The sequence below is a fragment of the Cucurbita pepo genome, chromosome LG12 (assembly GCF_002806865.2).
Source record: "Cucurbita pepo subsp. pepo cultivar mu-cu-16 chromosome LG12, ASM280686v2, whole genome shotgun sequence".
Taxonomy (NCBI): Eukaryota; Viridiplantae; Streptophyta; class Magnoliopsida; order Cucurbitales; family Cucurbitaceae; genus Cucurbita; species Cucurbita pepo.
Window position 1 is genome coordinate 5,586,682 of NC_036649.1, and position 27,273 is coordinate 5,613,954.

The 27,273-nt window shown below is 35.9% G+C and overlaps 5 protein-coding genes across 6 annotated transcripts; 2 read left to right on the plus strand and 3 right to left on the minus strand.

Annotated features, from left to right (window-relative positions):
- Positions 1 to 286: 286 nt before the first annotated feature.
- LOC111807402 (protein STRUBBELIG-RECEPTOR FAMILY 7-like) lies at positions 287 to 6,677 on the plus strand. Its single transcript, XM_023693114.1, has 16 exons — positions 287 to 544; positions 932 to 1,064; positions 1,153 to 1,224; positions 1,307 to 1,372; positions 2,010 to 2,081; positions 2,177 to 2,248; positions 2,629 to 2,700; positions 2,784 to 2,849; positions 2,936 to 2,998; positions 3,095 to 3,393; positions 4,139 to 4,422; positions 4,772 to 5,043; positions 5,179 to 5,311; positions 5,794 to 5,930; positions 6,010 to 6,166; positions 6,259 to 6,677. Exons 1-16 carry the CDS (start codon positions 448 to 450, stop codon positions 6,406 to 6,408), a joined length of 2,145 nt encoding a protein of 714 aa, XP_023548882.1. The 5' UTR covers positions 287 to 447; the 3' UTR covers positions 6,409 to 6,677.
- A 215-nt stretch (positions 6,678 to 6,892) lies between these two features.
- Positions 6,893 to 9,812, minus strand: LOC111807082. The gene is made up of 8 exons (XM_023692659.1): positions 9,773 to 9,812; positions 9,355 to 9,725; positions 9,201 to 9,265; positions 9,015 to 9,113; positions 8,812 to 8,859; positions 8,483 to 8,546; positions 7,204 to 7,398; positions 6,893 to 7,110 (listed from the first exon to the last, which is right to left on the minus strand). The coding sequence occupies exons 1-7, from the start codon at positions 9,810 to 9,812 to the stop codon at positions 7,276 to 7,278; spliced, it is 810 nt and encodes a 269-aa protein (XP_023548427.1). The 3' UTR covers positions 6,893 to 7,110; positions 7,204 to 7,275.
- Positions 9,813 to 10,650: 838 nt separating this feature from the next.
- On the minus strand, positions 10,651 to 13,826 carry LOC111807561 (O-fucosyltransferase 36-like). The gene is made up of 3 exons (XM_023693331.1): positions 12,526 to 13,826; positions 11,867 to 12,116; positions 10,651 to 10,835 (listed from the first exon to the last, which is right to left on the minus strand). The coding sequence occupies exons 1-3, from the start codon at positions 13,746 to 13,748 to the stop codon at positions 10,659 to 10,661; spliced, it is 1,650 nt and encodes a 549-aa protein (XP_023549099.1). The 5' UTR covers positions 13,749 to 13,826; the 3' UTR covers positions 10,651 to 10,658.
- Positions 13,827 to 15,108: 1,282 nt separating this feature from the next.
- Positions 15,109 to 16,715, plus strand: LOC111807170 (RING-H2 finger protein ATL3-like). The gene has a single exon (XM_023692760.1). The coding sequence runs from the start codon at positions 15,445 to 15,447 to the stop codon at positions 16,252 to 16,254; it is 810 nt and encodes a 269-aa protein (XP_023548528.1). The 5' UTR covers positions 15,109 to 15,444; the 3' UTR covers positions 16,255 to 16,715.
- An 88-nt stretch (positions 16,716 to 16,803) lies between these two features.
- On the minus strand, positions 16,804 to 22,876 carry LOC111807169 (pumilio homolog 23-like). 2 transcript variants are annotated; one of them, XR_002816920.1, is made up of 12 exons: positions 22,735 to 22,876; positions 21,811 to 22,072; positions 21,323 to 21,686; positions 20,779 to 21,078; positions 20,456 to 20,623; positions 19,680 to 19,823; positions 19,360 to 19,479; positions 19,074 to 19,259; positions 18,460 to 18,608; positions 17,947 to 18,129; positions 17,178 to 17,800; positions 16,804 to 17,056 (listed from the first exon to the last, which is right to left on the minus strand). XR_002816920.1 is itself a non-coding variant. In XM_023692759.1 (11 exons), exons 2-11 carry the CDS (start codon positions 22,008 to 22,010, stop codon positions 17,413 to 17,415), a joined length of 2,202 nt encoding a protein of 733 aa, XP_023548527.1. In that variant the 5' UTR covers positions 22,011 to 22,072; positions 22,735 to 22,876; the 3' UTR covers positions 16,804 to 17,412. The 2 variants fall into 2 exon arrangements, 1 of the variants encoding a protein (XP_023548527.1); XM_023692759.1 differs by having other exon boundaries at positions 16,804 to 17,800.
- Positions 22,877 to 27,273: the final 4,397 nt, after the last annotated feature.

Below are 27,273 nucleotides of genomic sequence, written 5' to 3' on the forward strand. Positions count from 1 at the left end.
AAGAGACCGTTTCTCACTTTCCTTTTTACAAAATTTGTTCCCATCTAATCTACTACGTTTCCTGCGATCCAAAGTAGATTACTTGCACCTACCAAGGCTACTTTTGTCTTTTCACATACTATATATATATATATATATATATATATTAATACACTAAGAGAAAACTGTGATGGAAACAGACAGCTTTTTCCGTGGCTTTTGATTCTTCCTGACTAATCGTGCCTGCCAGCTTCACTTGAGCGAGGCTGTACAGAGTATTAAAAATTAAATAACTTTTTTCTAAGTTTCACAGGAGAGAGAGAGAGAGAAGAGAGAGAGAGAGAGAGAGAGAGAGAGAGAGAGAGAGAGAGCGAATGAGATTCAGGAAAAGAGGCTGATTGATTTGAGGCTCTGGTTCCTGTTCTGAGCAGAGGGAGGAGGGTGGGTTTTGGGAAGAGATAGAGAAGGATGAATTGGAGGTGGAGGGAGCTGATATCTCTCATCCTTCTTTGCATTCTAGGATGGAAGCCTAGCTCCATTCAAGGAGCCACAGATCCAACAGATGGTCAGCTGCCTTCCCAATTTATTATCCTCTGCTACTATGGATTACTTGCTTCTACTATTTTTTTCTGTGCATTTCTTCTTTACTTCCACATAACTAGATTTTTTCGAAGATTGCGTATATTTCCCCTAGCAGTTTTCCTACGCCTCCTGCATATTGTTTGTACTACATTACGGCGATTCTTGCGGATTTGAAGATTTTTGTACTTGTTTCAAAAGAAAATGGTTGTTTTTGTTTACGGTATAATAGATTTATGAGACGAAGAACACAAGTTGCAACACTGATTTGACTTTTGGGATGTGGGTGTTTGACTACTGATTGATTGCATTCCTTATTCGCATTATACGGTTTGTGTAAAATTCTGTTCCTCATGGCAATTTTAATTTGCAGCCTCTGCTTTAAGAGTTTTGTACTCCAGCTTAAACTCGCCGCCTCAGTTAACCAAGTGGAACGCAAATGGCGATGATCCTTGTGGACAATCATGGAAGGGGATTACTTGTTCTGGCACACGGGTTACGGAAATGTAACTACAATCCTGATTTATACTGCCCTACATGTTCCCATATGATATGACATTGATGCTTATGAATGTTTGCATTCCTTATTGTTAGAAACTTATCTGGCCTCGGGCTCAGTGGATCGCTCGGGTACCAGCTTGCAAGTATGACATCGGTAACCAACCTGTAAGGTCCATAGCCTTTTGGTGGACTTCATATAGTTTCTTCTCTACTTCTTATTGATGTGGATAATTCTATTATGTTGCAGAGATGTGAGCAATAACAATATTGGAGGCGAGATAGTCTACCAACTTCCACCTAACCTGAAAAGACTGTATGCTTCTTATGTAACTTAGCTTTATTTTCTGCGTTTTACATGAAGTTATGAATTGTACACAAGCTAAAGCTTCCACTACTTACTAAGAACTAAGCCTATCCCTATGTTCCAAATGGCCAAAATCAATTACATAAGAGAGTAAGTAGTGTATGACCAGGACAGAAAATTAATAATTAAAGATATAGAGGTTTCGACCAGAAGAACCACAGAACAATGTTTGTGTAACAGCCCAAGCCCACTTATAACAAATATGGTTCTCTTTGGGCTTTCGGGCTTCCTCTCAAGGTTTTTAAAACGAGTGTACTAGGGATAAGTTTCCACACCCTTATTATCATCGAAGGATCAGAAAAAAATGGGTCCGGACCTCCCCCGGGAATGATTTGGAAGATCCAAAACAAAAAATAGTGGTATTTGCTAGCAACAACATAATGGAGGCAGTCAATCAATATAGATTGATCCGAAATCTGATTCAAATCCAATGAGGAAAGGAAAACAATTGCTAGAAGTGTAGAAATCTTTTCAGGTTTCTCACCGTTCGAATAGCTTATGAAGCATACTATAAGTTCAATAATTGCATATATGCTCAATGACTACGTTTTACATGTTATTCTCACGCCCATTCTTCTATCTGCAGAAATCTTGCTAGAAACAACTTCAATAAAGGCATCCCTTATTCCATTTCCTTGATGACTTCTCTTCAATACTTGTAAGCAATTTTTTTAACCATCAATTGGCATGCTTGTTTTACCAAAGACTTTAGCTGTTATTGATGTTTTTTCCTCTCATTTATTGAAATTGTAGAAATATCAGTCATAATCAGCTTCAGAATCCATTGATTGATATGTTTGGGCAGCTTACTTCCCTATTCACATTGTAAGATATCTTCCCCTACTTATTCATTTCTTATGAGAATTTGAACGGCTGCTGATTTGAGCTGACCGAATATTTTTAGGCCCAGACTCTTTCAAATATATCTCTATTGCAATCCCTGTTTACATGGCTTGTATGCACATTTTTATACTTGGTGGGCCAAACAATTTTAAAATTTTCCATCACCTGATAAATTCTATGCCTACTCTATTTAATGACATTTTCGTCATAGTACTTCGTTCTACAATGAGAAATTTACCATAATGCCTGTCAAGCATTGTCTTCTCACGTTGCTGAAACATATTCTTCAAGACAAAGTATGAGAATGATTGAGTTTGTTGTAGTCTTCTCGCTTGATGTATTGAAATTTGTATTTCAATCAGGGATCTGTCTTTCAATGCTATGTCAGGCAACCTGCCTCAGAGTTTTAGCTCTCTTTCTGGCATCAGCACTATGTAAGTCTAATTCATTCCTATGCTATTGACACCTGAAGTAGTATTGTCCTTTTTGCTGATTCCGTTGATCAACTTTTAAACAGGAATTTGCAAAACAATCAGTTCACTGGCACAATTGATGTCCTTGCAACTCTTCCTCTTGATAACCTGTGAGTTTAAAGCATCTAAGTTAACATGGAAGATATGCTTCTTTTCCACCATCTTATTGAATGCATTGGGTTTTTATTTTTTCAAGGAATGTTGAAAATAACCGTTTCACTGGCTGGATCCCTAATCAACTGAAGAACATTAATCTGCGGTGAGTATATCTGACATTATCATTGGCTGGTAATTCTTTTAATTGCGTACTGATTTTGACTCCATTAGCCTTCAATATGATTGAAAATTTTATCAGGAAAGATGGGAACTCCTGGAGCTCAGGTCCTGCACCCCCTCCCCCACCTGGTACACCCCCAGCCACCAGAAGGAACCGGAGTCACAGTTCTGGTGGCAGTCCATCAAGTGGTGGTTCTAGTGAAGGTCAGAAATCAGGATTAAGTGGTGGTGCCATTGCAGGAATTATCATCTCTGTGCTTGTCGTTGGAGCGGTAGTAGCATTCTTCATCGTCAAGAGGAGATCGAAGAGATCATCTTCAGACATTGAAAGGCTTGATAATCAACCCCTGCAACCTCTTAAAATGACTGCAACACAAGGTCGTGTTCTACACTATGAGATTATTATTTGCATTTTCATATTGTCTATATTTTCATGCCTTAATTTTTCCTTTATAGATTCCGTCATTTCTTGTTCAAAATAATTTCGTTAGAATATGAGAGAGATGGTCATGAAAGAACATTGGAATTTACTGTTTACAGTTGTGTTCCCTGTATCATAGCTTCAGCCTGATTTTTGGTGCACAGAATAAACTAAAAATTTAAATTTTAGGCTGTCATATCGGTTGGAGAGGGGAACGAAGCATTCCTTATAAGGGTGTGGAAACCTCTTTCTAGCAGATACGTTTTAAAAACCTTAAGGGGAAGCCTGAAAGAGAAAACCACAACCTTGAGGGGAAGCCCGAGAGGGAAAGCCCAAAGAGGATAATATCTACTAGAAGTGGGCTTAGGGCTGTTACAAATGGTATTAGAGCCAGGTTCTGGGCGGTGTGCCCAGCATCAAAGGGTGTGAATTTTGAGATCGAAGCATTCTTATAAAGGGTGAAAGGGAAAGCCCAAAGAGGACAAGATATTTGCTAGCGGTAGGCTTGGGCTGTTACAAATTTGATGTTATTTGAAGCCCGAAATGTAAAGTCCAAAGAGGACAATATCTACTAGCGATAGGCTTGGCTGTTACAAATTTGATTTGTTGCTTGTTTTCATATATTGTTGTGTAAAGTTCTAATTTTATGGCATTAAAATTTACTTTTAACACCACTCAATGCTTTCAAACATTGTAATGCAGAAATGAAGTCAGAAGAGACTTCCTCCACATTTTATCCAACAGCATTTGACACTTCTGCTGCAATTAATCTCAAACCCCCACCTATCGATCGTCATAAATCGTTTGATGAAGACGACTTCTCAAAACGAGCACCAGTCGTCAAGAAGGCCAGTGCAGCTCCTATTAATGTAAAGGCATATTCAATAGCAGACCTGCAAATGGCTACAGGCAGCTTCAATGTTGAAAATCTTCTTGGTGAGGGATCATTTGGACGTGTATATCGGGCTGAGTTTGATAACGGAAAGGTTACTCCCAAACTTAATTTTTCATATCGAACTGAGATAGGAAAAATATAATATCTAATGATAGATCTCTCCTACATTGAATATGCTAGAGATTTATTTATGAATCAAACTATTAGATCCCACATCAGTTGGGGAGGAGAACGAAACAAGGGTGTGGAAACCGCTCCCTAGCAGATGCGTTCTAAAAATTTTGAGGGGAAGCCCGAAAGGGAAAGCCCAAAGAGGACAATATCTGCTAGCGGTGGGCTTGGACGGTTACACACACATATTATAGCCTTAGCATAGTCCGAGCTGATTTTGTGTTATCTTTTTTCCTCCAAACTGCTTCTGATGTTTTGAATTGATTCAGGTTCTTGCCGTGAAAAAGATAAACTCGTCTGCACTACCGAGGGAATTGGCTGAAGATTTCACTGACATTGTTTCTCAAGTCTCCCAGTTACACCATCCCAATATAACCGAGCTGGTGGGTTATTGCTCAGAGCATGGACAGCATTTGCTTGTGTATGAGTTCCATAGAAACGGCTCGCTTTACGACTTCTTGCATCTATCAGATGAATACAACAGACCTCTAATATGGAATTCCCGCATTAAGATTGCCTTGGGAACAGCGCGCGCATTAGAGTAAGTTTTGGCAGGCACCAAGCCTTTTTAAATGACTCTTGAACTGTTCTAGTTTGCAGACATTAATGAATAGAAGTAGTGGATAAATGATTCATGTTGTTTGAAGACTAGACGCGATGATGGTAAACTTTTCAGGTATCTTCATGAAGTATGCTCCCCGTCAATTGTTCATAGAAACATCAAGTCCGCTAACATATTGCTGGATGCCGAATTCAGCCCACACCTTTCTGATTCTGGACTGGAAAGCTTTGTACCTAATGCAGATCAGGTCAATCTTGAACCTATTGAATCTTATTTTTACTTCAATATACAAATGCACACTAATGCAGCCACTCTATATTAACACTAATTGAGAAGAGATTATAAGACACTCTATAAAAACTACTACACTTCGCTCTACTAGAAACACTCGCACTTTTTATTAACACCAATCAAGAAGAAATTACAAGACACTCTATAGAAACTACTACACTTTGTTCAAGTACTACACTTTGTTATTTACAGTAGAGGCTAGACAATCTATTTCTAAAATATTCAAATCGTTTTACTAAAGATTTAGGTATCTTTATTCTTAAAATATCTAAATCATTTTCCTAAAAATAAAGATTAAATGGGTCGTACAATTATTAGGTGTGATATTTTAATAGGCACTGTAGCACGAACCTATTTTAATAGGCATTGTAACACGAACGTATTTTAATAGGCACTGCAACACGAATGGTTATTCAACTCGTATTTTGTAATCTGCAGGCACTGGATGACGGTGCAAGTTCAGGATACACTGCCCCTGAGGTCACCATGTCCGGCCAATATACGTTGAAAAGCGATGTCTACAGTTTTGGTGTGGTCATGCTGGAACTCCTGACTGGACGCAAACCGTTCGATAGGTGAATGTTTATGCACTTCAAGTATGTTGCCACATTCCATTTGTTTTCGTTCCATTGTGATGTTTTCTTGCAATTACAGTTCAAGGTCGAGGATGGAGCAATCTTTGGTTCGATGGGCTACACCACAGCTTCATGACATTGATGCTTTAACGAAGATGGTAGATCCCGAGCTCAAAGGGCTATATCCAGTTAAATCTCTCTCTCGATTTGCAGACGTGATTGCGCTTTGCGTCCAGGTATCATCATATAAGTATAGTGTAGTATAGTATCGTATTGTCTCGTCTTTAATGGTGTTTTTATTTAGACCTAAATTTATTTTTAACGACAGACTGAACCTGAGTTCAGACCTCCAATGTCGGAGGTGGTGGAAGCGTTGGTTCGTCTGGTACAGCGAGCTAACATGAGTAAGAGAACAGTTGGGAACGATAATGCAACATCTCCCAGGGGAGGAGAGATGGGTGGAGAGGACACACCATAGACACAACACAACACAGCTTCTTCAAAGCTAAAAATTGTTGGTTACTACATCATCATGAAACTGGAACACAAACTTACCTTTTTCTTCTTCTTCATCATAATTCTTTCTTCATAATAATAATTATGTTTGTTGTTATGTTGTTAATATTACATGTTTGATGTTTAGATTCCTTCTGTGGAAAAGTTTACACTCCATAGCTTTTTAGTGTATTTGAAACATAACGGTAAAACAACTCGTTTCATTTTCAACAAATATTTATTTCGATTAAATAATTCGAAGATTTTACTTGTATGAACCATTCTTGTTCACATTATTATTTGTTGTTAATTTATTATTTAAATCTTACTTGGTCGTCGAATACTATATAATAATTATGAAAGGGGTTGTAAACAATCTTTTATACAAACATTTTATTAGAGAAGATCCATGATGATGGACAATTGTAACTTTAATCTAATAATTATGTTGATTTAAACTAATTATCTACTTCAAACTCTAATAGGTTTCGATGTTAGATCAAATAGTTTAATGTTTTTAAATGATACTAAAAAACTAGATACGATGCAAAAAAATAAAATAAATAAAAGGGTAGTACTACTGACCAATATGGTTATCTGGTGCCAACCACATTTGGGTTGTATTGAGAAGAGAACTTCTTAGACGAATCCGATTGTTGTCGTCTTGGGGATGGATGAGATCGCACTGGCCAACATAATTAAAGCCACCCAACAGGGGAATCAGGCTATGCACTTCCTTTTATAATTGTAGATGTAAATTTTGAGAAGTATAACACACCATTAATCCAAGCGTATGTGATTCCCTCATTTTGTGAATTTGATCGATCATCTTTGTTTGAATGTTGCACCTTCATTCCCCTCCCATCTGAAAATTGGATCGAGCTGATCTCATTGTATCCTTAATTGTAGTTGTATCATTAGATCTCTCCATCCGACTTGGAATTTCGTCGAGTTTCTTCAATGGCTGTATATCCTAAACATAAAGATAAAAACATAATTAACTTTATCCAAGTAAGAGTGATTTCAGTTCTATGCTTGATGATCCTTTAAAATGAGAAGACAAGGATTGATGGAAAAATATGTCATATCATCAGATATGTCTCTGTAATGACCCAGCCAGATCCACCGCTAGTAGATATTATCCTCGTTGGGCTTTCTCTTTCAAGCTTTCCCTCAAGGTTTTAAAACAGGTCTGCTGTGGAAAGGTTTCCACACCCTTATAAAGATGTTTTGTTCTCCTCCCCAACCAATGTGAAACATCATAGTCCAATGTAAAATATCATAGTCTCTGAGGATAATAATCAATCAAAGAAAAAAAAGGATTGGATCAAATGTAAAATAACAAAGGCAATATATTCACATGATAGCCTATGAAATCTAAAAAATAGAAATCGAACCATTGTTTAAATACGGGGCCACCGGCGCCAATGAGGATAGAAGGGATCCAACTCCACTCATAGTACTTCTTCTCCAATCAATAATTTTAGTGTAGTTTCTATTAATTACATGCGAAGGAAAGAACAATCTGAACTTACCAGTGTGAACCTGGATATTGTTGGACTTTGTGCTCGGTTTTCATGCCATCAGAGGATGAGTAGCATATTGAACACAACTATTTATGTGAAACATTTGCACTCTTTATTAACATCAATCGAAAAGAGATTACAAGACACTGGGTAGAATACTATTACACTTTGCTTTAATTGAAGAGCTTGAGTTTCTTGAGATGAAAACCTAAGTATACAATGAAAACCTTGCTTAAATAATTTTTCTAAAATAAATATACAATGAGCTCATATAATTATTGGGCTTGACCCTATTGGATTAATGATGATATTTGAACATAGCACAGGTAAAATCTATCTGAGACCGGGTAAAATCTATCTGAGACCCACCGAAGGAGCTTTCCTATAAGTATATATGTTTACGTACATTTGAAGAGAAATGGAGAAACATTAAGAACATGCAATGAACTCTTAAAAAATTTAATAAAATCCAATGGTCAAGTACAGCTACACTAAAACATGATGATGTCCAAAAGCCAAGTACAGATGTACCTTCAGAGCTCGCCAATAAGAAAATGTGCGAACAATGAGCCTGTGGTTCCATGACAGAATTCCCCTTGTCATCAGATACAGAAAATTCACATCAGTAAGGGTCGTAGTTCTAGCTTTTGCAACAAGAATAGCTATCTAGAAACAAAAAGGACTTGAGATCATAATAAGCATTCTGTCATGGAACCACAGGCTCATTGTTGTGACCAAATCTTAAGTATACAAAATCTATAGACGTCAATTCTCGTCCCTCGGTCCAGAGAATAACACATTCTTGAATCAACGATATTTAGCCTAAAACAAACTAGGCAGATCGAAAAAAGGAAATGCACCTGAGAGAAATATGCCGTAACCTCCTGCGAACTAGCCGTGGATTCAAACTGTAATGTCGCAAGAAAACAGTGAAGTAACATAACAATTTGTGATAATAGTAACAATTTATATAATTAAGTATTGAAAAAGGCATCGGAAATGGATTTCAAGTAGATAAAGAAGCAGCAATGTTTTTAAAATAACGAAGTAAAAGAGATGAAACCTCGATCGATATGTTATTTCGACACTCGTGATATCTTTAGTTATTGACTTCAAGAATATCTCAGACGGCGTAACTCGAGATAAAAGCATCAATCCGATCCTACAAGCAGAAAAATCAATAGAGATCCAGTTGCTTTCACTAGAAATGTGACATAGGACTAATAGAATCGCGCTGGCGAGACTTTACCCGTGAAGTTTATTTTTAAACGATTTTTCAGGAGCCTTCTCAAGAGCAGTCCACGCTTTATTCATCTGACGTCCATGACGTCGCGATGTTTGATTCGATCAAAACGAATACCAGATCAAAGAAGCGAAACGAAACTGAAAAGAATATGGAGGACCTTGAAAGAGATGAAATCAGTAACAATCTCCGCATTGCTTCTACCAGTGCCGCGGGAGAGAGCGTCTGATTTGGAGGAAGAAGACGATGGAATTTTGGTCAAGAGATCCTTCAAAGTGGAAAGAATCTGAGTAGAAGCAGAATCCGAAGCGGCAAGGTCGATGGATCTGCTGAAACACCAATTTCTTCCTCTGATTGGAAACACTACCAATCTAGCTCTCCTCGTTCCAAAATTCCAATGGAGAAGAGGCTTCGTCGGTACACGAACTCCTCCCTCTGTCACATAAACACTAATCCCTAAGCAAATTGGTTTCTCTGAACCAAATGTGGAAAATGTGGAAAATGTGGAGAGAACTCGAACTCGAACTCGAACTCGAAAGTGAACGAAATGAGTCTTAAATACGCGCCGTTGCGACTACTGCAAGAACGCGGGTGAAGAGAACTCCCGCCGCATCCCATTCATTACTAATGAAATTTTATATTGCCCATCAATTTTTTATATTTACATTTTGACCCCCAAAAAATTGGAATTCTCACTTTTAGCATTTTACATTTTAAAATTCGATTTTAGTCTTTATTTAATTAATTAATTATATATATATATATATATATATATAAGAGTTTATTTTTTGGACTTTTAAATTAACACTCATCCCGTTCCTTATACAAAACCTCAAACCAAACGACCTCTAATAGCTTTTAAAATAGATCGACCTTCAATTTTATAATATATCAATTCTTTTATTCTCATAATTATAAGTACGTGCGACTATTTAAATAAATAACATATTTTTTTAGTACACGAAAGGTAAAATATATTGCTACGAGGATGCGGAATTTCAATCTTAACAAAAAGGAGTACATAATAATAATGTTTAGCTAACTTTAGTATATCCTAACTATTCATGATAATTTATTAAAACTTAAATGCTAATTTTTATTATTATTCAATGAACTTTATAACTTATAAACTACAAATGCAATAAATCTCATTAAATCTTAATAATAATTTTCACAGTCGAGACTAAATCGTTATAATCTTATAGTATAATAGCTAAATTATACATATTGATATTTATCGACTAAACTAATAGATAATTTAAAGTACATGAACGAGTAATATTACAAAAANTTTTTTTTTTTTTTTTTTTTTTTTTTTTTTTTTTTTTTGGACACGCCCAATTCTACGATGATCTAACATTATGCTACATGCCGAAGAATTTCGAGTGAAAATAGAGCAGGATTGAATCAAAGAATCGGCTTGAAACTAACAAAAATAATAATGAAAATAAAGTTGTTTTTTGGTCATTCATTTTCTGCAATAAAGTTTGGGTCCTGACCTCGACAGAGATATTCATCACATAGAGATGCTGATCGCCAGTCCTTTCTTAAACGCAAAATGTCTTCAGTAAAAGTGGAACCAGATGTTCCAATGAACACTTTCGACATTGCACAGATGGTCTTATCCAGCATGGCTTCCACCTTCCAAACATCATTTCAAAACAAACAAAAAAAACTCAATAAGTATACGTGTCTACCTAGAATGATCAGAAGTTGTGGCGTGTGTGGATTTGAACTTCCAACTATACGGAAATAAGTATACGTCAATTACTACTGAGTTAGGCTTATTTTGGCAAGGTTGATCTAAAGATTTAACCATCCCGAATAAATCCATCCTACTCGAGTAAGAAGCCATTGGTTGGCAAAATTAAGAAGCAACTAAACATTCAAATGCTAGAAATAATGCATGAGCTGTTAGGAATTACGAACCTCTATAATGGTATGATATTGTCCACTTTGAGCATAATCTAATCTCTCATGATTTTGCTGTTTATTTTCCCATAAGACCTCACACCAATGGAGATGTATTCCTTACTTATAAACCCACGATCAATCCTTTAATTAGTCGCATTACTTATAAACCTATGATCAATCCTTTACTTAGCCATTGTGGGACTCCTTTTCCAACAATCCTCAACATGAACATCATACACGAGAATCTAAGACGATTTTTTTTTTTTAATATATAAAAACCAAACTATCATTAGGAAAATAAATGAGAGAACTTTGAGGAAAACTTGAGCTATCCAAAGATATCAATCGCTACGTCTAACCCCAGTAGATGCTTCAGCCTCACAACCCACTCACCATCATCCCAAAGGGGGGGCGGCCTAAAGTACAGTGGAGGGAAAAAAAGTAATAACTTTTTGATGTCCAAAGAATGAGAAAGGAGGCGCTATGAAGAGGGATCAGTAACCATCTTCTGGATTAGATATCAATTCATAAGGTCCACATCAAAACTTTTATCCAGAAACGATTCTCTAACGCCTAATGAAGTTATCTTATACGAGCAATACCATGTGATAGCTGGGTTGGTTTGGCTATTCCTTTCTATTGAAAAGGAGTCGGTTGAGGATTTTTGGAAGAAAACACAAGGCATTTATGCATAAAATATACTACATAATTGCATTAGATCACATTCAGATTTGATTAACTAAAAATGAGTCACTCACCTGAGAATCTCCCTCAATTTCATGTCTGTAAAGTAAAGCATCCCATTTCTCAGCTGAATTTCGAGGCGGTCGTTTAACCAGTGGTATGGGCTTTCCATTCACCACAACAAGGGACTGCAGCAATCCAGTTTCGCTGTCTGCTGCGTCTGTGGAAAGATAAATGACGGGTGAATTGGACCGTTCAGCTACACTTGCAATGCAGTCTGCAGCTTGAGGAATAGGGTAAAAGCAACTTGGCCGTTTTGCATTACTGGAAATGAGCAAGAAAGAAAACTATGAGTTTTCTCAACATCAAGGCCATTCAGAAAGCACGAATGTTGTAATATTGCACACTAGGAGGAGCTGTAGTAGAAGTACAAATCTATGAGCCACATCTCCATGACCATATAATACATGCATGTCACGCAAGTGAAAAGAAAAAGAACAACAACAATGATAATGGGGGGAAAACATCAAAAACAGTTGCAGCATTATGAACATCAAAACAAAAGTCGAAAACAGATCAAGCAGTCAATGAACAACGCAAACACCAAGAGATATGGGCAGATAATGTTGAATAAAGTAAAGATGTGAGATCATAATATTTCTTAGCTATGAGATAGAATGAAAAACACAACATTAACTTAGTACAAATTGGAGCTGGGGGATGAATGAAATACCAGAACTTCAGAAATCCATGTCGTCGAAAGTGAATAGCTGTGAAATCGTTCCCCAAGAAAGTCTGAATGAAACGCTGGGCAGTGACCATAATAAGATGGCTTGGTTCAATTAGGGTCTTGCATTTGTGAGCAATAGGACCCCCTGGTTGCCCAAACCAGTCATTCTCTACATTAGCATAAAAAACATCTCCAATGGCAATAACATCAGCATCGGAAGAGAACTTGGACTCGATATCTTGAACTGTTTTTTTACTGGGATTCTTAATATCCTCATCCCAAGGAGACTCGAGTTTACCCGTGGAAACCCCTATATTGTTTAACTGCTTAACATGGTCCTCGTCCAAATAACAGTGATCAGGTTTTGAAAAATAACAGAAAAACTTATCGATCTGCAACCGTTTCTTCTGAATCTCGGAAAATTCTTCAAAAGAGACGACAACCTTCCTACCCAAGCAATTATTGACGTGATCTACATCCAACACCCTACTATACTGATAATCGACTTTGGAACTAGGAATAACCAAAAATCGATTAAGAATGGCCGCAAAGAACATGTGTTTTTCCAAGCAAATCAAATGGTTCGACATCTGTCCTGATGCGCAAATGGCAAACAAAAACTTATTCGGTTTCGGATTCCATTCTATGGTCCGTCTACGGGACAACTCCTGGTCCACCTTCCTACACCTATCGAAATCAGAACCAACAAAATCGAGCTCTTCAACGCCTACTTCATTCGATGAGTTCCCAGACTGATGTGGTGATAAAAGAGCGTTTTGGATCTCCGTATTCAGCGAAATCTGCCTAAGTAACGATAATTTGAGGTCCTCAGACGTGGAATTGGGGAGAGAACTAAAAGAATGATTCCAAATTGACAAAAGACCTAACCGCTGCTGCTTCAACAAAAACAATGCGTGCAGTTCAGATTCTCTCATTCGAAGACCGAGAGAATCAAAAACTCTGAACGACGAAGAGAGCTCCCCGGAGAAAAGACTCGTAATATCGGTAGAGAAATAGACGAGTACAAGGAAGAGAGGAAGAAAAATGGCCAAGAGATACCTCTTTCTGAACGAGAAACGACGCCGGGGGGAGCCAGAACGAAAATCGAGGCCATCGCCGACGTTGAAGACGGCGGAGCGAGGGGAAGGAGAGTTGTTGATCTCATTCTGGTGGATCAGATTCTCTCGATCGTCGTCTTCGTCGGAAGACGGATCGGGCTTCTCCATTAACGCCAGAAAACAAGGTTTTAGTGTGAGGCAGGGCTGGAAGAACAGTTTCAAGCTAAGTAGTAGCCGTTAATTGGACATTAAAATGGCAGGGGAAATGAGATCTGAAGTTGCTCAAGAACTCCCGTCGGTGACGAAAACGACGTCGTATCGGGCCACCAGACATCGATCTGAAAGCTCGCTTGTTGGGCCCAGCCCATCTACTTCTCTTCCTTTCTAGCAAAGCAAGCCTTTACGCTTCTAAATCTCATCCAATTTTAATATTTTAAATAACCATTAATTAAAAAATAATTAAATTTAATAATGGAAAAATAATTCTGAAATCAAATATGAAAATTAAGAAAGAAAATAAAATTCAAAATACCATCTTATCTAAAATTCAACCATTTTTATTTTTTATATTCTCAATTTTCGATATTTTCATACATTTCTTTGATCATTTTCGAGCATTTTTAATTTAATTTTTGGTAATATTAAAAATAAATTATATTTAATTTTGATGAATATAAATAAAAATAGTTTAGGATATTCCAAGGCATTTTGGCAACCACTCATAATTATATTGTGGAGAGTGAACTACCATCACTACTTTTAACCTCTTCAAATGCTAACGATCCTAACACGACTCAAAAAATACTCTTAAAATTTTTTAGAGAAACATTAAAACTTTTAATAATTTATTAAAAAAAAACTTCAAAAACGTTCTTACTATCACCCACGTCGAGAATGTCAACTTGAGTAACGCAAACATTGGTGAGAATCCAATGCCCCCAAAACCTAAAGGTTCCTCTGCAATGTTTGTCCACGGAAAGTGAGTCAGGGCCTAAGATAAGACCGAAAGGCGTAGTCGATGGACAACAGGTGAATATTCCTATACTACCCCTTGTTGGTCCCGAGGGATGGAGGAGGCTAGGTTAGTCGAAAGATGGTTATCGATTCAAGTACGCAAAGTGCCCCTGTTTTTTCAAGGTAAGAAGGGTAGAGAAAATACATCAAGCCAATGTTCGAGTACACTATGAAGTAACCCATGTCATACTCCCAAGAAAAGCTCGAACAACCTTCAATAAAAGGGTACCTGTACCCAAAACCGACACAGGTGGGTAGGTAGAGAATACCTAGGGGCGCGAGACAACATAGATGGAAACCGTCTATCCACACCTCATAATTTATTGGGTATTTTTTTAAATGAGTGCTAATAGTTCCACCCATATATTAATGATAAAGCTATTTTTTAACATTTTAAAAACATTCCAAGGTGTTTTTGAAGTATTTTAAAATGTTTAAATGCATCGTCGAACTTTTGGTTTGAGTGATATTTTTGAAACACGTTCGAGAGTTCGAGGGTATTTTGAAATAAAATATTTATCTATTTTTTCAAAGAAACTGTTAATATTGTTGAACGATATTGAAGTGGTGTAGGAGTCTTAAAGCAGACTGGCGGAGTCAAGAGGCAATTTCGTGAAGAAGGGGAAGACTGACTTGATGGCTTCGTGGCAAGACTTTGGTTCCTTCAACTGTCCTACCCAACAACCAAATAGTCACCACCTCTCTAACACTTCCTCTTCTTCTTTTCTGGAACTCTTCCCTTTCTTTCCTTCTTTCAATTCTTCTTTAAAGCTCCCATTTCACATTTCCAGCTCCCAAATTCCATTACCCATTTCCCATTTCTGTTCATTTCGAACCCGAGATTTTGCCAATGGAACAAGATCACGCATCGAGGATCAATCAGTTATTCGGAGGCTCATTTGCCATGGAGCTAACGGGGAAGATCATGGTTGCGACCATTTTAATACTCTTTTTGGTCATTGTCTTCGTTATGATTCTCCACCTTTACTCTCGATGGCTCCTGTCCCGCATTGACGAGTCGACACCGAATTCCACTGGTAGTCAGCGGTCTGATCAGGAATCCGCTGTCGTGCCATTGTGGAACGGGCTTGACGCTGTTGTTCTCCGGTCGCTTCCGGTGGTGGTGTTCTCGCCGGGGGATTTCGAAGAGGGGATGGAATGTGCTGTGTGTTTGACGGAGTTGGGTGAGGGTGAGAAGGCTCGGTTGCTTCCGAGGTGCAACCATGGCTTCCATGTGGATTGTATTGACATGTGGTTCAAATCCAACTCTACTTGCCCTCTCTGCAGAAACCCAGTGGCACCCAAATGCTCATATCCCACAGAACTGAACTCTGCAGAGGATTTGGCATCTGGGTCTTCAATGGAGGTCAGTTCAAGACGGGTTTGTTTGGAACAAGCTCAAACTTCATCTTCTTCAACGGCAAACACAAGGGCAGAGGGAATGGTGGTAATTGACATTCCCAACATGCCCTCTACATCTACATCCACCGCTGATGCCGGTGCCGGTGCCGGTACCGGTACCTGTTTCGCCGATGAAGAGATGAAATCAGTTGTTACTAACAAATTGAGAACATTGAGGAGGCTTTTGAGCAGAGAGAGAAGAATTGGCAACAATCCCACTTCCTCAGATCTTGAACAAGAAGGGATGGGGCAGAGTTAAGAAACAGAACAAAAAATCAGAGCCTACTACTAAAAAAACAGAGTTAGACGAATCAAATAGCATTCTTTCTGAAAATTGCAGAGTTTCAAGCCACTAACCAGAGCCTGTGACCTCCACATGGTCTGGCTGTTGCCATTGAAAAACCTGTGCAGTTCTTTCTGAAATTCAAATGGCTTGTAATCGGAAAAAAGAAAGGGTGGGTTAATTCTTCTTTGATGTGTAAAATGTCATGGAATCAATCAAAATATGAACAGAAAACTTGATTTCTCCCTCTTTTGTGGATTGATGTTGGTTTATTGTGGAAATAGTCTAAAAATCAAAACAATGATATGATGCATAAGGAATATGAACATAACCCATAAGAACTGACTCATCAGCCAAACCGAGCATAGACCATTACCATTTCAAAGATCGATGATTGATTCTCCGCTTATTGAACTAGACTACAAAGTAAGAAAGATATGAGACGGTACAAATGCAGAATTAACCAACCTTGACTTAGTAGTAAATTTTCTTTTCTACACGAAGTTGACGAAGACTAGGGTCATAATAAAAAACATGGAACTTTTTTAATATATTAGAAGGCCAAATAGGCGTCAGAAGATCTCTAGAAACTTACAAACACTGAGAATGGAAGATTTTATAGTGGAGTTGGGTCAGGTGACATCAATAGGTTGCATAATTAACGAAGAAATAAGAGAAGTTGAAAATAAAATTTAACAGAGGAAGACAATAATATGTTACTTGATTCTGCCATGAGCTGTGACCATCGCCTCTTGCACATAATGGACGAGGTCCGCATCTGTGGTGAATAAAAGACATAAACATCCAAGTCCTCCGACAACATAATCTTGGACAGTGTAAGATCACGATATCCTCCGACATGAAGGTTAATATTTTCTTGAAACATTTTGATTACTGACCTCTCATATTTCCTCTGGTCACTCGGAAGATCTTGTGAAGAATATGCTCCATCAAAATATCTTCTCCCACCCCACTAAAAATAGAAAGGCATTTCCTCAACATTCCCATGAAGTAGATAATCCAAGCTTCCACTTTCCTACTAAGAACTCTTTAAGTTCATCTTTGAAGACCTTTTTCCAGGCAATGCGTTTGTGGTGACTGCTACAGGGTACAAGGACTGTTTCTGGTTCCTAGCTACATTTTTTGTTTCCTTTTGCCCGTAGCAGCATTCTCAGACTGATCCTTATTCCGTTTCCTTTTCGAATTTTTGGTTTTCGTTTCTGAGATATCATTATCTGTGGAAGCACTAGTATATTTTTTATCACTGTGCTTACCTTTTTCTGACTTGCCCTTATTGCCAGACATCGATAGAAAGGGTACCCCAGAAGTTGTGTAATGTTCGATCTCTTGCCTCATTGTCTTCACGTCCTTTGGATGTGATTTTTGCTTCGAACTATCAGCAAGGAAACCCCCAGTCTTCAGTGATTTGGACTTGTCAGACCCAAATGTATCATGAAATTCTTTGTATGCCGATTCCCTCGATGCTTGTCTTGACCTCCATTGGTCAGGTCGGGATGCAAACCTGACATGAAACATAATTGGTAAAAAAAAGAACACTAAACTCAGCTCTAATGGCATGCTACAACATTTGATTATATAACTTATAAAAAAACATCCAACTTATGAAAAAAGGTCATAATCATAAAATGAAAAGCATCAACTGTGTACCCTTCAACATCCAACTTCCTCAAGAGATGAGGTCCTTGCTTTGTTTTGGAGAGATCGCTTTTTACAACTACCAACTCAGATACAATGGCCTCCCGTAGTGACATGTTACTGGCATCATAGCACTTTTCAACTGTAAAGGAACCTGATGACTGCATTGCAAGCTCTCCAAAGTGTCCTCGTAGCCTTTCAGTTCAGAATAGAAAAAGTTGTCATTGACCGAGAGCAAAAACTAACAAAAAATCCAATAAACTGAATGAAAGCTTCATTGATTACTCACAACCAGCAAGATTCCAATATGCATTCCAAGTCATTTGAAATTTAAAGATCATGCATCAGCAATAAAATAGATGTGTCCAACCAAATATCATAATTCAAAGGGGAGACAATAATCATAGAGAACCTTAGACATTTAGAAAGAAGATATATCAAGGACTTTAAGAAAGGCAAACTAATTCAGCGACATTATTCATAACTATATACAATAAAAGCCATCAAAATAATTCAGTGACATACTTCATAACTAATCTGCGCTTCAGTTTTGCAGAGGCGTCAGAATTTAGAAGAGCTTCAATAACACGAGCTCCACTGGAGTCTTTTGCTACTTCAAGGATATGATTATCCTCCATTGATGTGAGACTTGTAATGAAAGGCTGAATCAGTTCCTGCAACATAAAAATGCACGGTTACAGACTTGTAAACAAATCAAACTTAGAATGCACAAGAAAAGGTTCTATTAGCTAAGATTTGAATACAGGTCCACAAAATTCTATAGATGGTAGAGGAAGTTTAATCCCCCAAGTCCTTTGAACAAGCCATAGGATCCTATGAGGTCAAATTTCCCTTGGAGCAATAATGGATACTTGTTTAAAGAGATATGATCGAGACAATGCCTTAGAAGAGTGGAGAAATAGAATTCATAAAACAGAACCCCAAGGAAAAAAAAATGTAAAATCACTAATAGTAACATCAGTAACACAAATCACATAAAACCCTAAGTACATAAAACGAATGGCCAGTCCCGTAGTGTTGGGATAGACAGACCAGTAGCAGAACTGTAAAAAAATGAATGTTTTGTTTCCCTTCTAAAATTAAATAAACAAATAGCAATATCTGGGAGGAAAGCATACAGTTTGATATCGAAAAACTGCCTGTAGGATTAGAGAGCCCATGACAGGTATTTTTACTCCACAAGGAAAATTCCATTTGACTTTATCTTCGCAAGAGAAATATCTGTCAAGAAATAATATTCGAGGAACAATGCATCTTGGAGATTCGTCAGTTGAACATACAGCACGTACAAGAGCTTCACAACACTGTCAAATATCATAAATTCATAATTAGAAAAATGGACAGAAAATCAACACATCAACATTCAAATGCCTGTAAGAAAAGACTCAAAACTAAATTACAGACCTTCTGTTCATGTGTCTGAAGCCTCTGACTCGTAGCAATTAGTGAAGCGACAACTCCTGACTTTCCCATTTCAAGAAGATCTCTAACTTTTGTTCCAATCTCTGACCATACCAACTCCATCTATGTGGAAAAACATGAGCATAAAAAAGACAACTCCTTAAGTATTGACTCAACACATTCAGACTAGTCTATGAAATACAATAACGGAAAATTGTTAAAGATGCACTATATTGTGTCGCATATGTGCATGTGTATGCCTAGTGGAGGTCAAAGCCATTTTCAAATTATTACAATAAGTTTAAAAAAATGCTAATACATACTTGGTCTTTAGATCTTATGTGAGAAATTAGTGCTTGGACAGCAAAATTTCCACAGGGATGAGATGACAGCTCGAACAATGATTTCTGAAATACTTTTGTGACGAGTTCATTGAACAGATTTTCTGGAGCCACTTCCAAAATCACCTGCAAATTCAGACTAGCAGAATCAATACATCCAATTCTAAGAACGTATTATTTTTTTTCACAAGACAGGGCATGAACAAAAATTTATTGATGAAAACCATCTCATGAATGCTTCAGAAATGCAAATTAATTCTATGGAGTACATAAATTCAAAAGATGGAGCTTGGCACTATAAGTAAACATTTTTTATGTTCTCAAACCTCCTCTTTTTTTTTCTCTCTATTTTTCAATTGCAGAAGTTTGTTTAACGTTCCGATCACGCAAATGATAAAACAGAGAATTGCATAAGAAATAATCAAACTTTCACGAAATAGATTGGAGGTAGTAATCGTCCCCATATTGTTGTTTGCTTAATTCCGATCACACAAAGACGTCTGCACAAAAATATTGGTAAAACACAGTATCTATTCTGGCAGGAATGTGTAACACCTGAATGCAAAATTTTGAAAGGTAAAATAATATTCCGACCAACTCAAATTTTATGCAAAGAAAATATCATGGAATATTGGGAACTGGAGAAATCCAATTGAGTGAACAAATCGATCAACTACAAGTAATCAAATATGTGCATAGCAGGGCTAGTTTACTCCCATAAGTTCAAAACTAACTCCAACTAGGATTGTCCATCTCACCTCCATTAAATGGCTAAATGCAGTCTCTTTCATCAAATCCACAACATCTGGAACAACAGACATTTGTACATAATTTCCCTCCACAACATCTTTCTCACTACAGCCAAGAAGGATGGGTATTATATGCCTCAGCTCGTCATCTTGCCCCACCAACAACTTCAGAATAGTCTGTAAGATGGTGAAAAATAAGTCAACCATCTAGTGGCCTAATACATAATCATACTGCCTCAGCGACTACACTTCATTAAGTTTAAATTCTTCAGGTATAAATAAAAAATAATTATGAACCCACAAAATAATAGTATATTTTCATAAAACAAAACCTGAATAACCAAACTGCTGTACTGATCAACTTGCAGGATCCTGGCATTCTTTCTTGCACCTTTCAGCAACCCAGAAACAAGAAACTTCAAGATTTCTGGGAAGCCTCGACCAGTATGGAACTCACCATCTCCATTATAACGAGGTGCCTTGACATTCAACCGCTCTGCTAGAACAGTTGATTTTCTGGTATGAAATTCTGAAGACTCTGGACGTACTCCTTTACAAAGATGAAGAAGACTTCGAAGAACATGAGAACCATGACAATTACACATCACATCGAGGGGGTTTGCTACAATTTCCTGAAAAGAAATATACACTTAAGGAAAGAATTACATGTGTACAGGTATGTTTGAATGTTCATATAATAAAATATACACACACATAAATATGCAATGTCCATATTATGAAATATTCTAGTTAATGATTATGACAACCGAGAAACTTTGATGAAATGTTTTGACTGACAAATAAAAACCAAAGAAATACAAAGTCAACCTTCATGGTTCAATGCTAGGTAAAACATAAATTACTAAAATTTCACACCTTACATATTGCTGTTAAAGTATCTTCAACCAGACCATGAACATCCTCGTCCTGTAGGTGCATAGCTAAAGACTTGATAGCTGTCTCAGCAACATGTGAGCCAGATCTATCCATTGCAATAGATGGAAACTGATTGGCACAACCGTGAAGGAAATTACAAAGGTCGTCAACTTTACAACCTTCAAGAAGGCTTTGCATAGTATGACTTATGATATAATCAGTGGCAAGTTCAAACTCTTTCCCCACAGCTTCCTCTAGAGCATTACCACATATAACCGATCGCTCTTCAAAGTCAACCTCATCACTCTCAAATAAATTGGAAATCTCTGTGAAGTATTTTGTTGTTTCGGGATCAACCTGCTTCCTATAAGATAACTTCCCTCATGAGTATAGAGAACAAGTAGCTAAAAAATGCATGAAGTTGAAGAAAAGTTCAACTCTACTGCTAATGGAATGTCCAAGAATACATTAAAAAGAGGCCATGCTACCTAATGAGTGACGTTTGTGGTGCGGAAGTACTTTTATTATTGGAGAACTTATTGTTAGAGTTCAGGGTTCCACCATCCATCATCCAAGATGTGTTCTTGTGGGTGTTACTTCCATCAAAGCCATGACCTCCTTGTTCAGCCTTCCTACTCATGCCGTTTCTTTTCCTCCCACTTTTACGTGCAAATTTATCTTCACCCATTAAGCAATCTTCAACTGAGATAAAGGTTCTATGTCTTCTCAATAACCGCAACCACCTGGGCCCTGGTCATCATGTAGAAAAGAGCTCAGACCATACATCGATTTAAATCATTTGTGGCGGGGCAAAAATCAGTGCATAAAATGTAGAACTTAAGAATTTAGGTCCAATCAGATAACCATTTGGTCTTTTGTTTTTTAAATTAAGCATATAATAAACATTACTTTCATCTTTGAGTTTCTTTGTTTTGTTATCTACTTCCAATAAATATTTTCAAAATTTAAGCCAAATTATGAAAACTAGGAGAAGTAAATTTTAAAATAATGTTTTTGCTTTTATAATTTGAGAATTCAAATGTTTCAATCAAAAAGTGACAACCCTAAGAAAAGAATCGCAAGTAAACAAGAAGATGTTTCAAAAACTAAAAACGAAACCACTATGAAACTAGACCTTAGCAATTCACTCCAATTACAATAAAATTGAACAGCTTCATATTTCAAATACCAGTAGAGTTTCGATTTTGCATCAGCAAAAAACAAAAAAAAAAAAATTAAATCAATCATCTGGCGACCAACACACTTATAACTAACTACTGAAATCAATTATCATCCTTCATTCGGATAATTACGGCTCATAAATTTCGACTAAAGCATTTGGAAAACATACGAATTGAGTAAAATTCCAAGCAAACTAAACAAAGATATCAATGGCAAAAGGATAAACTTACACCGACAAAGCTTGTTTTCAGAATCCGAAATCGTGGAGCGGAAGCAAGAAGAAGATGGCGATAGACTTGGCGTAGTGAATCGCCGGGAAACTTTCGCCGTCAAAACCTCAATTCAGGGTTTAATAAAAGGTTTAGAACTTTTATTTTTCGTCTTCTATAAAAATAATTTTAAATTAAATCAAATTATAAATATCGAATGGGCTTAGGGTTTTCGAATTCTAGTGGACTTGCCGTTCCCTTCTGTTGGGCCTCTTTTTCTAATCCAATCGTTGATGGGCCTTCATTTTAATTTAATTCCCATTTTACCCTTGTAATTTGCTTGAATTTCCAAGTCTGCCCTGCCAATTATTGAACCTCCAATTTTGACCTTGACCGGCTGCTATTTTTAAATCCCCTTTTATTTTCCAAAAATAGCCTAATTTTCATTTTAAAATAATTATCTAAATCTAATAATTCGACAAATTCATACTATTAAAATTAAAGATTAGGTTTTTTTTTTCTTACAATAAAATTTTAAAAAATAAAAAATTTGATTTTGTTTTAATATTTATTTGGTTCAGTCAACTCGAAAATAAGGTTTATAAATATTTAAAAATATAAAAAATAATATTTAATGTTTATAAATATTTGATATTATCATCAATTTTAGATAAATAAAATTTTAATAATTAAAAGATAATAATCCAATTATTTAAAATTTGAGATATTCCCAAAATATTCTTTTTTTTTTTTTTCATAAATTTGAAAATCGTTATTAATTTCTAATTGTGAAGAAAATTGGTAATTCCAAAAATGTCTTTTTCGAAGATGCTTCTCTTCTCTGTTCGAAAAAGGATGAAACCGCGTCGTATTGTAAAAGAGAGAGAGAAACGTGTGGTACTAAAAGTATTCCCATAAAATATTTTAAATTAATTTTTTTATAAATAAAAAAAAATCTAAATTTTAGTTTTTTTTTTTTCAAAAATACACTTAATTTCAATAATACCTTTAAATTTAAAAAAAAAATCTTAACTTTTATAATATTATCATTTTTTATTATAAAAGTAATTAAAAATATCATTTACTTAACCATCCAAAATTTTCCACTGCTGAGTATTTTTTAAATTAGTAAGTCACGTGTTACCTCTATTTCAAGTTAAAGCAAAACATTCTTGTACAACATCGCAACTCGAGACTATGGCACATCGTATTTATTTTTTTAAATGTTTATTTATTTTATTTAATTTTTTGTTTGATTGTTTTTAAAGTTGTTTTCAAAACACGTAAGTCCATAACTGTGTTTTAAGATGAATGTGACGTTTTATGAAAATTTAATTAAAGTATTTCCATATTCCATGTTTATTATAAAATTTGAGGTTGTTACACTTTAAAATTTAAAATTTTAATTTTTTTTTTTTTTTTTTTTTGCTTTAAAATCATCGTTAAAACTTTTTTAAAAGTTTAAAAATATTATTATCGATCATATGAAACCCATTAATGGTTTAATTCAAAAAGTACTTTTAATTTTAAATTTAATTTTATTGGATTAAATAATAACAAAATTAGTTTAAAATAACAATAATATTAAATGACGAGCTATGATTTGCTGATTAGGAAGCCAACGAGATTCGGCTGTGAAGAGGCTAAAAGGGCGAAATTAGCGGTAGTTCTTTACAGTTTGCAGCCACGAACGTGATGAATTTTCATTATTTTAATTGTCGAATAAATAATTAACTTTTTAATTATTTATTATGATTAAACAAATAAAAAACAATTTTGTCTTTTTTTTTTTTATAATAACTTTGTTTTATTATGAATAAAGCAAAACCTTTTACTTTAGTAAGGACATTAGATCGATGTGCTTTTTTAACTCAAAATTGTCTCAAAATTTTAAAACAAATGGAATCAAACACATATCAAAACAAAAAAATAAAATATAACTCCGTGTTATTTCATAATGAGTAACCGCTCAAATCCGCTCCAGACAAATATTGTTAATTTTAGGTTTCACTCAAGATTTTTAAAATGGGTTTGCTATGAAGAAGTTTTTACACCCATATAAAAATGTTTAGTTCTCTTCCCTAACCGACGTGGGATCTCACAATCCACCCTTTTTAAGCTCTAGTGTTCTCACTGACACTCGTTCCCCTCTCTAATCAATGTGGGATCTCACAATCCCCCTTTCATGGTTTAGGGCTCATCTCTAATCGATGTAGATCTCACAATCCATCTCATTCAGGGCCCAACGTCCTCATATATTTAGCTTGGGTTGATTATTGTTCCCGTCTTTTACTAAAATTTGTTGTTTTTTTTAATAATAAGATAATGTTAGTATCTAATTTAATTTTAAAGATATTGTGTACTTGACAACTCGACAATTATTGAAAATTATTGTTGTTTTGTTTTTTTTTTTATTTATTTTTATTTAAATGAAAAAGCGGCTATTAAATAGTGCATATACAGTTCATTTACATTATAAATTGTGCTTAAAATCATTAATGTCACAAATATTTTAATTAAGCTGATTAAATAATCTAAAAAATTATAATTTTCTTCCACAAAATTATATATATCCCCGAATAAAGCAGGTATTATTAAAAATTAATATTATTAATATGATTAAATTAAGAGCACGACTCTATATCATGTTAAGAATCACAAACCACTCCAAATATATTGTACACTTTGAGCTAAGTTTGTTAGGAATCACGACTCTTCACAATGATGTAAAATTATATATATCCTCAATAATCGCCTCCCCTGAGGTTTATGCCATAAATTAGCCAATGTGGGACTCACTCCCAATAATCCTCCCCTCGAACAAAGTACACTATAAGCCTTCCCTGAGGCTTATGGAGCTCTCGAAAGTACACTCTAAGCCTCCCCTGAAGCTTATGGAGCTCTCGAATAGCCTCCCCTTAATCGAGGCTCGACTCCTTTCCTTGGAGCCCTCGAACAAAGTACACCCTTTGTTCGACACTTTAGTCACTTTTGACTACACCTTCGAGGCTCACAATTATTTGTTCGATATTTGAGGATTCTATTGACATAGCTCTGATACCATATTAAGAATCATGACTCTTCACAATGGTATGATATTGTCCACTTTGAGCATAAGCTCTCATGGCTTTACTTTCGGCTTCCCCAAAAGCCCTCATACCAATGGAAATAGTATTCCTCACTTATAAACTCACGATCGTTCCCTAAATTAGCCATGGTGGGACTCACTCCCAATAATCCTCAATAATCTTCCCCTCGAACAAAGTACACTATAAACCTTCCCCGAGGCTTATAGAGCTCTCGAATAGCCTCCCCTTAATTGAGGCTCGACTCCTTTCCTTGGAGCCCTAGAACAAAGTATACCCTTTGTTCGACACTTTAGTCACTTTTGACTACACCTTCGAGGCTCACAATTATTTGTTCGATATTTGAGGATTCTATCGACATAGCTCTGATACCATATTAAGAATCATGACTCTCCATAATAATTTCAATGGTTTGAAAATTTAATGAGGGGTTGTTGGAGGGAAGAAAGCGATGAATTAGGCGAAATTTGTGTTGCATGGCTTGCTGGACGATCCAAGTAAAACTAAACTTTCAAAGCAACAAATATGGAAATTATTTGGACTAAATAAATAAAACCAAATTTGCTGCAAAAATTAAATAAAAATAATTGTGGTGGGTCCCACCTTATATCTTTTCCAGCTTTTTTACCCCTATCGTCATTTCTTCTTACTTACACGCCTTCAATAAAAACAATTAATAAAATATGACGTGGCACCTACCACATATTTCTTAATTAATTAATGTTTTATATAAACTTCCATCAAACAAAAAAAAAATAATGTTTCAATTCATGTCACATTTAAGAATAACGAAGTTTCGTGATTATAAATTTTGAGTGGATTATAATTTAGAGTTATGATGTTTCATTAATGCATTTTAGGATTTTTTTATTTACGCACGTACATTGATAATGATTTCATGATTACTTTATCCTATGCAAATCGTTTGCCTGTAACTATTCAATATCCTTACAAAAAATCAATCGCATCGGAACGTTTTCGCGGTCGAATCGATTTTGAATTTGATAAATGCATTGCTTGTGAAGTATGTGTTCGTGTATGTCCTATATATCTCCCCGTCGTTGATTGGAATTTGGAAACAGATATTCGAAAGAAACGATTGTTTAATTACATTATTGATTTTGGGATCTATATATCTTGTGGTAACTGCGTTATTTACACAGTGGTTAATTATAAATGTTACATATATCTGATGTTGAGACTGTGTAAAACCATGTATGTTAACTTTAGAAGAAACACTTTAAAAATGGAGTAAAAGAACCATTTTTTTTTTTTTTTTTTTTATAGCAAATAATTAAGTTTCTTTGCAATTTTATGTAGTTTATGTTGTATGTAGAATCATTCAAACTTAACATGACCGATCTTAGCTGTAGAGTGATTCGAATCTCAAACAAGTGTTATTGTCTTGAGATGTTTGATCAGCAAGAATCATTCAAGCTAGACATGATCGATCTTGGTTATGGAGTGATTCGAA